The 15,134-nt window shown below is 48.0% G+C and overlaps 1 protein-coding gene across 2 annotated transcripts; it reads right to left on the reverse strand.

Moving 5' to 3' along the window:
* Positions 1–1,211: 1,211 nt before the first annotated feature.
* LOC123046294 (protein indeterminate-domain 4, chloroplastic) lies at positions 1,212–8,012 on the reverse strand. 2 transcript variants are annotated; one of them, XM_044469618.1, is made up of 4 exons: positions 7,684–8,012; positions 6,853–7,151; positions 5,064–5,463; positions 1,212–2,819 (listed from the first exon to the last, which is right to left on the reverse strand). In XM_044469618.1, exons 2-4 carry the CDS (start codon positions 7,073–7,075, stop codon positions 1,604–1,606), a joined length of 1,839 nt encoding a protein of 612 aa, XP_044325553.1. In that variant the 5' UTR covers positions 7,076–7,151; positions 7,684–8,012; the 3' UTR covers positions 1,212–1,603. The 2 variants fall into 2 exon arrangements, with proteins under 2 accessions (XP_044325553.1, XP_044325554.1); XM_044469619.1 differs by lacking the exon at positions 7,684–8,012 and adding an exon at positions 7,237–7,583.
* Between the last annotated feature and the right edge of the window lie 7,122 nt (positions 8,013–15,134).

A 15,134-nucleotide genomic window follows, 5' to 3' on the forward strand; every position in this document is an offset into this window, starting at 1 on the left:
AATATTCAAGTTAGATGCCATACTGATGTCGCTTGTGCAAGTTCTCTAGATGACTGCCTCTCAACATCTGGTCACTTTACATCTGTTGGAAGGAACCTAGTTTCATGGTGACGCAAAATACAAAGGGCGGTGTGGCTTGATCGACTACAGAGGCTAAGTTTGGATCCCTGAGTCATGCTACATGTGAGTTATTATGGATGCAGATTCTCCTAGCAGAGTTGCGGTTGTACAAGTACAAGCCTCTAGTCTATAATGTGACGACAAAGCTACTATTGACATTGCTAATAACCTTGTTCAGTACGACCTAACCAAGCACATAGAGATTGATCGTTACTTCATCAAGGATAAGTTTGATGAAGGAGTAGTTTGCCTTTCATACGTCACTTCAGCATGTCAACTAGCATATGCCCTTAGAAAAGGACTCCTAGAAAAAAAACCATGTTTGGTAGCAAGATGGATTCGCCCCGTCTTGAGAAGGAGTGTTGTTGTATGATTACCATATAACGTGATTCCCTGAAAGAAGGGATTGGTGAGGAAAGATACATAATTTCCCCAAATCCTCTTCATCCTCCCTCGAATCACTAATCTCTCAAATCTCCGATGATTTTGAACAGGATGTCCCTTCTCCCCCTTCCTCTATATCATGGAAACTACCTATTAACACATGGGCTATTTGGAACTAGCCACAAGAATATCTCCCGAATTTGCAATACCGCACCCACAACCTAGTAACTGAGAAACTTGATTGTAATAATAAATTAAAAAACAAACTCTTTATGCTGGAGCGAAACCACCTTTTGACCGGACACGAATTGATGTTTTCTATATAATTTGTATACAAATACAATTAGAAGAAAAACATAACTTTTTTCAGCGACTAAATTAGTAATTCACCCTTGTTTGTCAATTTGGGAGCTATTGCTCCTTTATACAAAAAATGAACCATATAAAATCTCCATGTTCCAAAATGGTATCATTTCTATCCACATTAGGCATGATTATTAACTGTATACAAACTCCACAAAAAATAAAAAAATATCTAGCAATACTTTTTCTGGAGGAAAAAAATCACCAATTCACTTTCTGAATATGATCTAGTATGATTAATTGCATTGTAACAACAGCATTGTTTTATTACAAGAGGAGGGGAATAAGAAAATGATTAAAAAGGGGCATTTTTTTGGTTTGAAAGTTCAAAATAGTCTTATTGGTTCTTCTATCTCGGGAACTATATTTAACCCAACAAACATCCAATTACAGGGAAGGAAAACAGACGACAAGAACAAGAACACAGACTCCAAACTCCTCGACGACCAAGCTAGGGTCGTCATCACATGCAAGCGTTCACTCGCACTAGCTAATTACTTAATTAGTCTCAGAAGACGCCTCTCTTTCACGGTACTCCAAGTCTTCAGGCCATGGAGAGCTTAGCTAGGTAGCCTTATCCCATGCATGTAACCTTACTCATGCGATCAACTTAGTTGCTAACTCGCTAACCTTACTCCTCTCATGCATGCATGCGCTAATTCCAGGTTGCTTCAAGTCTCAGACTCACTCTACAGATCGGAGCTTACGGCTTGTGTAAGCTTGATCGATCCGTCGATCATGGCATCCGGCCTCCGTTGAAGGACGAAGCCGACTTCATCTCGGCCTCCAAGGAGCTCATGTCGCTGCTGCTCTGGTGGTGGTCTCCTCTCGGTGTCGATATCCCGCGCACGATGCCGCCTCCACCCACGCCAAGAAAGTCCCGCGTCATGTCGCCGCCGGCGCCGCCGCCAGCACCACCGCCGTTGCCACCAACACCACCTCCTCCCTGGCTGAATTTCACCTCGTGCTGATCCATGTCGCACATCCTCGGATCAAACATCCCGGCGGGACCGCCGTTAGCGCCGCCAAACATCGCCGCGGCATTGACGCCGCCGCCAGCAGCCAGAGAGTTCATCAGCTCGTTCAGGTTCGCATCGTTCTGGTCCATCTGCTGCTGCGGTGTCCCCTGTCGCGCGTGCGGCGAAGAGCCCACAAAGCCCCGGAACATGGACGCCGCGCCGTTGGGGCTGGAGGTCGCGCCCATCTGCGCTGCCTTCTGGAGCAGTGCGGTCGCAGACATCTGAGGCAGCATGGGCGCCTGGTCGTTGTACATCCCAGCCTGCGAAATGTGATCACCACCAACAAAGTTCCCGCCGAAAATCGCCGCTGCCGATACCTCAGAGCCGCCGCCGCCGCCTCCGCCAGCTCCGCCGCTGAACTGGTCGTTGCTCATCATTCCCTGGCTTGCATGCTCATGACTAGACCCCGAGCTATTGCCATTGTTGGAGAAGAATCCCAGGTTGAAGAGTCCATGGCCCGAAGAGGCGGGCCCTCCCGCACCATTGCCCTGGAGGTCTGGGAGCTGCATGAGGCCGTGGAACGGCTTGGACTGCAGGTAGGACTGTGGCCCGTTTCCCGCATCGTCGCCGAAATCCTGCCCCGGCGCCGCGTTGAGGAAGAAAGCCGACTGGGGCTGCTGCTGAGGCGGGCGGAACGCAGACGCGCCAGAGGGCGACAGGAGGTGGTCGAGGCGCGCGGCGATGCTGCTGCTGCCTCCGCCGGCCGCTCCACCGAGGCGCAGGAGCTCCGGGGACGGGTGGTGGTGGTGGCCGTCGTGCTGCAGGGTGGAGTTGAGGTGGGATCCCACCTGGGACAGGCTCAGCGCCATGTTGCCAGCGTTAGTAGCCCCGTAGAGGTGGCTGGTGAGGCTGCTCAGGCTCGTCGGCGGCAGCCTGGCGCTCTCCTGCGCCAGGGCGTCGCAGAAGGCCCTGTGGGTGATGAAGCTGTCCCTCCTGCATACAATAACACAACAGAAAATAATCAGAAACACGATAAACATCAGCACACCACACCACACCATCAGTCACATGTCGTCATGTGCTCTCGCACCACACCACACCGCGCTGCTCTGGTCTCTGCTCGATCTGCAACTTAGGTCAGAGCGCAGGCAGCGCCGTCGCATGCCAATGCATGGGCCGTGCAGTAAAAGTGAACAGTAAAGTTGATGTGAGAAGAGCTTGAGAAGCCTGAAAAGCGAACAGCGCCCTGCACCGGGCTGCATGGCGACGACGCATGCATGACACGCTGGACGGGAAGGTGGGCGCGCGCCCCGAGGCGTGCTAGCGGCATCTCGGGCTAAGATTATTGTTTTCTGATCGACATGTGAGCACTGCGCAACTGGCCGCGGGACGGGACGACGGGCGGACGGACCGACTGTGCCACTGAATGTTGTGTTTGTAGCTGGTGGTATCTCATGCATCTGAACAGTGCCATTCCCAGTGTCCACAGCTGCTACAGCGACAGGGTGCGCATCTCCCCCTTCTGCACCAGCCAGGTCACAGTAAAAGAAAGAAACAGCTTGCAAATGTGGTGGCCGTGGTTTTTATCTCTGTTCAAGTAACATATGTTTCCAAAGGGGGAATAGGGTTTGACTATTATCGCTAGTGTACCACCACACCTTGCTGTCCAAAGACTAGTGCTAAAATTAGGAAACTGGTAGTATGGGTCAAAGGTGTTGGGTATAGTATGAATCCATGCATGCATGCACCACAAATCAAGCTCAAGATCCCAGAAATCGATGTGTGTCAATCAAGGGAGAGGCCGCGCCGGGGAAAGGAGAAATCTCATCATAGCTTGCCATGCTACGCCTTTCATAGGTTCCCACTAGTAGGAAGCTTCAAAGGAGAAAGGCTTCCAGACAAAGACATCAGACATTGTCATGCACACGAACACACACACCAAGGAGCTGCGTAGAGCAGAAAACTTTGCGGGGCTGGTAAGCTCGCCTCCCGAGGCGCCTTGACACAGGAAAAAGCAAAAGCCTGCGCCAGTGAAACTTAAAAAAGCCTACTGCCCCCCAAATCAAGGAGCTCAAAACAAAGAATGCCAATTATTCGTACTTAGTGTACTCCACCTCAACAGTTGAATGTGTAAAAACGATGATATGGACGCATATGGAACATACTATAGCTTCTAAACTTGGGAAAAAAAAAAGACATGCACTATAGATTTACGCTCAGAGAAGAAGCGCCGAATTGTTTCTTTTTTTTATATCATCAGGTCTCTTCCCTTGGAGGAACAGTGAAAAAAGAGACGACACTCCATTGCTCATGAATGCAACTCCTGCTGGTGTTTCCCTAAGTGCTAACTCCCCATTGGAGAATTTTATGCCAAAACCATGAAAGAGAGGAGTGACCACTTGAATGAATGAATGAATGCACCTTAAGTCAATCAATGAATGAACAGTTCCTCAAATTACACTTGCAACTAGGCTGGCGATGCATGGGCGATGAGACATGGGATGGACATTGCGACGCATCCATGAAAAGGCGTGGGCCTCTCTCGCTGGTCGCTGCCACGGCCAACGAACGGCTCTGCCACATCTTAGCCGGCCAGCCAACTCACATGAGAAGTTTAGCTGCCTACTCCTACATGGCAGCCAAGCGATGCAGTAGAAAGAGAAAACTATGGAAGAGAGAGAGGGTAAAAGAGAAAGCCTGCATGCTGCTGACGAGTTGGACCAGGAGGAATGCGGGTCTACAGGACAGTGTAACAGATGTCTTAGTCTGTAGCGTGTGTCTGGCTAGAGAGAGGAGAGAGAGCTTGTTTCTGGTTCCATCTTCCCAAGGCACCAAGCTAGGAAAGGGAAAGGATGGCTTCTGGGCAGTGCCAAAGGACTCAAAATATTCCAGCCCATTTCACGTGCGAGCAGTTTCACTGTGCGCCCTCTCTCTCACTCCCCTTCGTCGCCCGCGGCCGTCTCTATTGCTTTCCTTCTCAGCAGGCTAGCCAGAGAAGGAAGGAAGCAGGAGCTCGAACAACAACAATGTCCATCGACATCGGCACAAGGCCATTCAAAACCCTAACCCTAAACCAAAGCAGTGCCCATTATGGCATGTACGCGCAGTGCCATGCATGCAGCGAGGCCTGATCGATTTCACGTACATTCTATCTATGTAGACATCGGAGCGGTAGAAATGCAGGAGACAGTATATAGGTAGAAGAAGCTGGGTAGGGAGCAGTGGCTGGTAAGTTACCGGGAGAAGAGGGTGCCGCAGTCGCAGCGGTACTCGCGGGTGCCGCAGATCTTGGAGTGTGCCTTCCAGTCCGACTGCACGGCGTAGCGCTTGGAGCACTTGTCGCACTTCCACTTCTTCTCGCCGTGCTTGCGGCAGAAGTGCTTCTTGATGCCGGTGAGGTCGCCCAGGGCGCGGGACGGGTCGTGGTGGACGCACGTCGGCTCCGGGCACAGGTACACGCGCCTGCGCTGCACCTGGTTCGGATTCTTCTGCTTCAGCTTCCATGGCAGGTTGTGGCCGCGGCGGTGCAGCTGCAGATTCTGCTCGCGCTGGAACCCCTTGTTGCACACCTCGCACACGAACCGGTTCGTCGCCATCAGCGTCTTGGGCGACAGCGCGATCACCTCCGCGTCCGGGTCTGCAACCAATTCCACCATGCATTTCATCATCAAATACAGTGCATATATACAAATATGACAATTAGCTTTGCATACAAAAAAGGTATCCCAATTGATGACTCGATACGTCATGCATAAGACAATCAATAAAACGCTTGGAAATTAAGAATGGGTGGCCATATATTTAGGGCGTTCCATGCTTGGACAGGTAGGAAGGATATATATGCTTCTAGAAGAGCAAATATTTGAGCAAGGGTCTTATTAATTATATGCTGTGGGAAATTTCTTAATGTTGGAGTATTAATTTTCCTTATCTGTGAGGCGCTCGCACATGATCAATGAGTGAATAATCCCATTGGAGCTAGTAGAAATCACGGATTTGAGAAGATATCGTTGCTTACTTCCCTGGGTGGGGGCCGGTGAGCTAGAGAGTAGAGACAAACTAGAGCACGGAGAAGAGAATATTTGCATGAGATTTTGGGGAAGAAAGAAGTTTGCAGGAAGTGATATAGAGAACAAAGGAATTGTCATGGATTGTGCCCTCGCTCCTGCTTGCACCTCATAATTGGGGAAAAGAATTGAATGAGCTCCAGTAGAGAGGATGACAGCTCATGTACATGGAATCTTGGAGCAAGAAAAAAAATAAGAACCGGATATTTTTCCTCAAAAATATATCCAACTAGTATAGTATACGGTTCTTCTTTCCTACCAAAGATACATAAAAACTAAAAAAATCGAGTTAGAAATTTTGGAACCGACTGATCTGATGAGAACACGAGACTTTGGAAGAAGAAGAAACCGGCCGTAACAAGGAGGAGCCTACTCGATCCAGAGCCACGAGTAAAGTACCCTAGTTCCTGTTCGTCACCTGAATTAATTGTCCTCCTTTCAGGTGATAGTACAGAGCTTTAAATGAACTCGTATTGATTAGCAAGGAGCGACTTGAAGGCCAAGTATCTTCCTCGAGGCTACAGCTAACTTCGAATTGAAGTAGACCCTGAGTATAGGGGAACGGATCCAGTGAACCAGGGATAGATGAGAAATTAAGGAGTTACAGTAAAAGAGTACAAGCTGGGAAATTAGGGAGTGAAATTAAGGCGTGTGTAGTAGCAAGAACAGACTGTCGCTCAATTACACACACGTCAGTTACTACACACAAAAAAAGGTGCAAATTCTCCAGCAGTACCAAGTATTAATTCACTACCAAGCAAGAAACAAAGCAGAAAGTAACTGAGTAAATAAAAGAGAAGATACTGAAAAATAGAGAGAGAAAACCCCAAGTGTGCGCATGTGAGAGAAGATGCTTGCACTGTCAGGAACCAAACGATAAGACGCCAATCAGTCCAGACAAGACCTTGCAGTTAGCATGCATGACTGGAAATATTAACCAGGGTCCACGATTAGATTACCGGGTAGAGTCCTCTTCTTCTTGGCCGGTGGTGCCGCCGCCGGAGCGCCCTGGCTGGACGCAGCAGGCGCCGCGCTCCCCACGCCGGACAGTGCCACCGCTGCCAGCTGCTGCTGGTGCTGCTGCTGCTGCTGTGATATCAGCGGTTTCAGCTGGTCTTGCTGGTCCCCATCCCTCATCCCGAAGAACGCCGCCGCTGCCGCTGCCGATGAATTCGATGCCATCGCCTCCCAACCTACGTCGTCACACCAACTCCGGATTGTTCTTGGATTGGCAGTGCTCCTTCTTCTTCCCCCTTCGCTGAAACAAAGCAAGATTTTCCATGTGAGACGTCGCAATTAAGAGAGTAAAAACTGACACTGCACAGCGCATGCAAGCAAGCGACCATGAGAGAGAGATCTGGAAGACTCTTGCTCCCCGAGGAAAATTAAGGAGGAGAAGGACGAAGACGACGAAAGAAGCACAACTGGTTGGGAGGAAGAGGGAGCAGATGGAAAGGCCCCAAAATTCCCTGAGCGCGTGATGGCTATACCTATCTCATATACCTTGGAACCGATCTGAAACAACAAACAAATCGACAAGAAGCCGAGAAAAACTCCAAGGCCTCGGCCGCTTAGGACCCTTCCGAGATTAACAAAAGAACAAAGTGGACAGGGAAATCCAAACAAACAAACAGTTGCACTCAAAACAAAGTAAAAAAAGAGAGAGAAGGCATACGAACAAAAGCTCGCAAACACCCACACCCACAGAACTCACATACATACAGATATTTAAAAATTTGGAAAGGAACGCAACAAGGAACTAGAGGAGGAGGAAAAAAAACATGGGATACCTCACTCTCTCCCTGCTAGCTTCGTCTCTTGCTTGAAACTGAGGGGATAGAAGTGGAGGAGAGGGGGCGGAGGAGAGGGCCGGGGAGAGGCTAAGAGGGTTGTTGTCTCATTTCTTTCATCTCCTTGTCATACTTTTCTTTCTCTATCTATCTCTTCCCTCCCACGCTCTTATATGCCCCCCTCTCGCTCTATAAAATTAATTGCTGAAATCTTGCCTCTGCTCTTTCCCAGGCCTATGCACACCATGGAAATATATAAAAGATGGGGATTATATATACAGGCCGGAGCAGGAGAAAGGGGGAGAGGAAAGAGAGAGGGGATGGGGGCGGGGGCAAGCTCACGCAGCCCAGCGGCGTCGTGGAGCGTGTGAGGGTCGGGTCCACCGACTGCTGCGTGGGGCTTACCTCTCGCCATCTCACACGCGCGCGCGCAAGGCCTTTTCTTTTCCCCTTGTTTAGTTTTGGTTTTCTTTAGAGGTTTATTGTTGTGCGATTGCAGCCGTGTGCTTAAGTTTCGTGCCTTGCTAGCACGTTACTACAAATTAAAAGCATGGCTTTGGATCCCCCCTGTTACCTAACTTCTGTTAGACTGTTTTAACCTTTTTGATGATGCTAGTTTGCACGCATATGTTTGGCCATGTTGTGCAACAAACATCACATTCTCCATCTGAACGTTTATGAGTAAGCCACAAACATAAATCTGTAAAGGAGCAAACCGGCCTAGGAACTTTTTGTTGCGCAATCTGTGGTACAAAAAATGGCTATACCAAGTTACCAACCACCGCGTATTGCCATTGAATTACCTGCAAACTAAAAACATAGAGAACGTTACATTGATATGTAAAAAAAAAACACTGTCGTTGCGGCCACCGTTGTAAACAAGAACAATGTAATCCGGGAGGAACGCAACAACTCACCATCGACAAAGGAATGACCTAGAGTGACTCATGAGGTGATTCGTGTAGTGATAATGGTGGCACACGGGAGCAAGACGTCACCATGGGGGACTTCAAGGTTCATACCCCACGAGCGGCTCCCCTCTTACCCTTTCCTATGCCCAGCCCCATGACTCCACCCTAATTCATTCTGATCAACCACCCCGAGACCATTCCGCAATTTCGATCTGGCGATCCAGTGCCTCTTAACTACTAGAGATTAGGTGGGGAGCGGCTTGGGAGCACCTGAGGGCGGTGACGGGACGGGATCAAAGAAGCTAGATCGGGTCTACGAGATTTGTAATTGGTTCCCCAACATAAGGGAAATGCATCGGGCATCAGAAGTTGGTGTTGAGGGCGACGAAAGAAGAGAGGAAGACGACAATAGGTGAATTACCTAGAAAATAAAGGATAATGAATGTTACAAGGATATGTAAAAATAATGAGATTGCTGTTGCGACCACCATTGTAAATAAGAACACTGTAATCTGGGAGGTAACACAACAACTCAACATCTACCGAGGAATGACCTGATAGAGAGCGGCTCGGGAGGCGATTCGTGTGGCGATAATGGTGGCACACAGGACCGACACGTCACCATGGAGGATCTCGAGGTTCATGCCCTACGTGTCGCTCCCATGTTATCCCGTCCTATGCCCCTCGGATGTCAATGAAGGTGGTGTTGAACAATGGGAGACGGTGCCTACTCCATCGAGATCATGTATTGGGACACGAGAGAGAGGTTCCTACACATATCCGAGAAATAGGTGGCATTGTCGCGAGTTCCAGTCATGAGAGTTGGCCCAGAGGAGCAGTCCGTTGGAGTGGTACCATCTCCAACATCTGCGAAGCATTGAGGATGAGCAGCTCCTCGGACCCTTGCGATGGTGTGGCATATGTTTGATATGGTTATGGTGCGATTGCGGGTGTAATCATGCACATAATCGTTCTTCGCCAACCAGGTCAAGTATCCAGCCTGTCTAGCAGGTGGGCATTGTCCTGGCTTGTAGATCAACCGAGGTAGGTGTTCGGACCTCGAAGCCCTATTGACTTTTGGTCCGAGCTTTGAGGGGATCTGTGTTGGATTGTTTCCACCTCTGCGTTTGGGTACCTCGGGAGCACGTCTGTTTGCTCCAGCTTGTCGATCATCAGTCTGAGGAGATCGGCTGCTAGCGGGGCGGTTGAGGCCTTCAGCCCATTCGCTCTTAGAAAAAAAATCTATCCTCGGCCTCCACATCGATTCCATCCAGCAAGTTTCTATGGGTGTAGGGCCGCCTGGCAACTGTATGTTACAGCTTATCCTCAAACGCCTGCTTGGCTTGGAGTAAGTCGGTCCATCTGTCATTCAGGTAGTCCTCTTCCTCCTTAAGATGTTGAGACTTGTTTTTCATTCTCTTAGCCATATGGGCCAACCGTTTATGCAGGGTTTCAAGTTGAGGGCCCTCAAGTGACTGCTCAAAAGCATCATAGTCATCGGGGTCGAGGCTTCACTCTTCCTCGACCTCGGGGTTGTAGTCGCCATAGTTGGGGTCGTCATCATCCCTGTTGGCCTTGTCGTTGTTATCGCCGGTGTCGCCATTACAGGTGCCACCATTAGCTGCTAAGCCATTAACAACATCACTGTTATGTGTACCGCCGTTTCTTGCATAGTTGTTGCCAGTGCCCCCATTATGGTGACCTTTGCATCGTTGCTTCGGGTTTCCTACTCCTCCACTATCTTTGAGGGTATCTAACATGTAGACATCATAGGTGGGGCGGTGTCTGAAGTTTGACGTCTGCATCCATGTCGGTTGCCTCCTCGGAGGAGCTGACTAAAACTCTGGTTAAGTCCTCGAGTTAATGACTAGATTGGTGGTGGGTGGGCAGAAGTTCCAGCTTTTCTGGGCTCCTCATAGATATGATTGTAAGCCAAATTCCCATCGTCCAAGATTGCGACCTTTTGAATTCGATCTAACATCTCGTTCAGAAGCGCCTTTTCGCTTTCATCCATGGCTCATCATGTCCAATGGGAGCTAGCCTGAGATCCGGACTATCATGGCCTTGGTGCTTCCTCAAACAGGCTAGATGCATGGTCCGTGCTCGGTTCTGGACTCGAGACCTGATCCAAGGTAGATATCACGCCATCATCCTGTGCTAGGATTGATTCCAAGACCTGGACAGGAGTGGCACTATACTCTTTTGACTTGGTCTGACACCCAACTCAAAAATGCGAGAATCCATAGTGTACTCCAGTTTCTCGAATCTAATTACCAAGCCTAGCACAAAAGTTTTGATCTAGGCGAGGTGATTTGTTGTATTTGCATGAAGGATGATGTTTCCGAAGGCAAAAGGCTACTCCGAAAAGAAGGTCATGACAGAGCCAATCCTGTCATCGATCTGGAGGCGAGCCATCGAGCTATTTCAACTACATAGGGGCATGGGCCACTAATGTCGGAGCTAAATTCGGAAGATCTCGGGTAGGGGCGCCCAATCTAGTAGCCTTGGCTAGGATGGTAACAAAGATACAAGGCACAGAGGTGTTCACCCAGGTTCAGGCCCTCTAGAAGAGGTAAATGTGGATGGGGCACAAAGTACATATAGGTGATCTACCACGAGATCGTATGAGGATGAATTTGTCCTATAAGGTTCTATAACCTTGCTTTATATAGATACCATGGTTGCCTAGGGTTACACATAAGTCGGTTGTACCTAGGGGAAAATACGCTGGAGACTACCTCAAAATCTTGGGGTACACGGCAAGTATTTAGATAATTTCTTGGCTTTCTTAGAACAGACAAACGAGGCCCACTAGTTGATGGGCTTAGGAGGCCTTTGGCCTAGCCCACAGGTCAGGCAACCGACACGCCGAGCACCCCCCCCCCTAGTCCAGGACTCTGTCAGATGGCAATGTCGGTTTGAGGTCCGTACGACTTCCCAATCATCCTGGAGGAGGTCAGAGGATTGTTGCGGGTAGACAGGGGATCCTAGATTCTGCATCGCTCAGCCAGGTTCCCACCATGTTCGGCTAGGCTCCGGCACTGGCCAGATCAGATCGAGGTGATTAGGCCACTTCTGAACTGGCAGTCGATTTTGGCTGGTTGCTGGGGAGGGACTGATGAAGAGGGGGTTGACGGGGACAAATCTTCATCACGTTCTGGTAATCTCTATACCCCAGCCCAGTATCTTAATTATCTCACCTTCATGTATTTTTGATCGATTGAATGCATCTAGGCTAGGATCTCTGAGGAAACATCGTAGGTAGGGTAGATAGATTGTCCCCTCTTACTCTATTTCTGCTGCGAGTGTAATTACATGTCATGATAAGAACAAATCAAGCCATGTTGATGGTAGCATTGATAATGCTAGTTCTCCTAATTTGGGAGCAATTATAAACTATGGTTTGTTCCATGAACAACATGGAGAAGTGAATAGTAAAATAGTTATGCGCAAGCTGGAACTAGACCCATCTCCTAGTATTGCTCCAAGTGATTTAGATTCGGTTGGTATGGTTGAAATCCCCAATTCCTAGCAGATTTTCCCAATAGAAGAAGGGACAGAGGCTAAATTTTGGGGAGCTGAGTTTCAAAACTTTCTAGGCCCACTTTGGATGACGAAGTGGACCTGCGGTGTGCTGGTAGAGTGGAAAAGCTAACTGAGCTGGTGTTGGAGAGAAGGAATATTCGTTCATCCATCTTTATATACCTTGAACTAGATGAGGAAGGGGGTTTTCTTCCTTTCTCCGATTTAGGGTTCCTCTCCAACAAATAGACACCGGCTCCCATGGATGGAAACCTGTCAGGACCTCGATCCTAAATCACATCGATCTAGCATGTAACACATCATATCACTTTGCATCCTCACGCACAGTAACCCACAGCTGCCACCATTACCTAGGCCGGGACCGTTTGCGCCTTTTGGCTCATGTATATGATTGTGTTGCTAGCATCCATATGATAGAGCACCCGGGCCGACATGACTAGTCGTAAACCCAAGGTGGCGCAAACTTACAAGGACATGCATACATGCCCCAACAATGCATTTGTCGATTATCAGTGAGTGTAATCGGGCTATAGCAAGCTATCAGGACTCTGGTAAACACCATGTGACATTTCCCCGTAGGGACAGACACAGGAGCAAAGAAGGACACATGTCGGGCAATTCATGTGTTCCAGAGCAGTAGCAAGCTACCATGGCTCAGTGGAAGCACCAGGAGCCATTTCCCCATAAGAAAGGCTAACAGGAATAAACAACTAGGTATCGAATCCCACACATACCAATCATTTCAATAACATACACACAATATGCTCGATATGTGTAAATACAACATGGCATCACAACAAAACTCTATGACTCAAAAAAATTATTTAAAAGGCTCCGAAGAGCCATGCATAGCATGATATTACAAACATGGGTCTCATGCCCCAACATGCAACATCATACAAGCAATAAGCGGGAGCATAAACCTGTCTGAGTACAGACAGCTGAAAAGAAAGAAGACTAGAAAGCATGTCTATCTACAAGACCCTCCAAAGGAAACATACCTCTGTCTAGGATTCCCAAGCTAATCGTTCAACATTGAGCTCATTGTTGGAACTACTTGTGAGAGTAAAGTCTCGTCTGCAGAAACATAGATTAAGCAATGGTGAGTACAAAGGTACTCAACAAGACTTACATCAGAACTAACTAGATATGCATCAATATCAACAAGGGGTGTGGAGTTTAACTGTAGCAAGCCAACTTTGACTCGATGGCTATCCTGTACTACAACTGCTGGTAACTCTTTTGAGATGAGAAGGCGCACATGAGTCCACATATTCACCACATCAATACACCACTATGGATCCACTCCTGTCTCCCTACGATAAGGCCATCCATAGCACTCACACTTATCTTGCACATTTTAGGGTATCCACTTCAAGTTATCTATGAACAACGTAAGCTTCCAAGTAGTCCGTATCCGAGGACGCGGCTGTTCGAATAGATCATTTATAACCCTACAGGGGTGTACTTCTTTAGACATGTTTCCACCACTTAGCACCTGCACACGACATGTGCTCGGTAGACTTCAAGCGAAAGCCGACCTAGGTGTAGACCATGACCTGACTAACCACACAAGTCTCTAGTCCAGGTTTATCCCCTTTTTGAGTTCCATCTGCAAGGAAGTCCAGCCGAGGTTTCCACTACGGCCCCAAACGATGTGTGCAGGGTTCCCAAGCCCACCAAATGGGTGCCTCGGTACACCATGCCACAGTGTCTATACCGCATCATAGCCCTACCCTTAGGGTCAACGCTACACACGACCTCCAACACATATCCTACAAACACCATAAACTAGTTGCAACTCCTGGACAGAGGATAGGGCGGTCAGTAAGTCGAGCGGGGTCATATTTCAGGGCCCAATGTGTGGTAATAGATGTTCTTGGATCACAAACACATAACTCAGTTCCTAAGTACGGTCCCAATGAGACAACCCACCATGTACTCCTACATGGCCTCTCATCGCTACCTTTACCAAATTGTGTTCACACACTTAGCTCTCAACAGTAAGACATTTTCACCACCATTCCAATGCATCCCAGACGAATCGAACCTGACACAACTCTAAGCATAGCAGGCATAACAAGCAAGCATGAATGAGTAGGCACATCATGGCTAAAACAACTCCTACTCACGGTAGTGGGCTTCAACTATTTACTATGGGAACGACAGGTCATGCAGAGGAATGGGTTCAACTACTGCAACATGTAACAATTGAATCATTGTTGTCCTAATGTAGTAAAACAGAGAAAGAGTGAGACAGTGGGATTGTATCAGAATGCTCAAAGGGGGTTTGCTTGCCTGGCACTTTTGAAGATGATATAGCTCTTCACCGGTGTCATCGATCTCAAGTCGGAACAACGTCTATGAGAGGGAATAAATGCCAACAAACAAGGAACAACATTCAATTCACGAAGATGCAACAATATGATGTATTATCATGACATGGCATCATGCTGTGATTTGGGATAATGCAAGCAACAACAATTTAGATGAAGTTGATTTGAACACAAGATTCAAATCCAAACTCCATATAAGACATTTCAAATGCCATTTATTGAAATTGTCATAGACAACAACTTTAAGTTGTTCAAACATGCATGAAAATTCCATAAACATATTCTTCATATTTTTCTGATAATTTTTCATATATAAATTACTTCAATCTGAGCTACGATTGAATCTCTATGATTTTTAGAAGTTTAGGACATTTTCAGGAATTTCCTGATTATTTTTAATCCAGAAAATGTTAACTACGTCAGCATGACGACATCATGATGTCAGCGGGTCAACTACTCCGGCCAGGTCAAACTTAATGATGGTACCCATCTGTCAGTGACACGGCGTTAACTAGGGATTAAATTTAATCTAAACTAAAAGTTAACAGGGGTCGGGTCCACACATCATACACATAGAGGTGGTTAGTTAGTGCCTAACAACGGGATTATCCAAGCTGTCAGGACCCAGATCCTATGTCAAACCAATGTAGCACGTAACACA

This window comes from Triticum aestivum, chromosome 2B, assembly GCF_018294505.1.
Source record: "Triticum aestivum cultivar Chinese Spring chromosome 2B, IWGSC CS RefSeq v2.1, whole genome shotgun sequence".
NCBI classification, from domain to species: Eukaryota; Viridiplantae; Streptophyta; class Magnoliopsida; order Poales; family Poaceae; genus Triticum; species Triticum aestivum.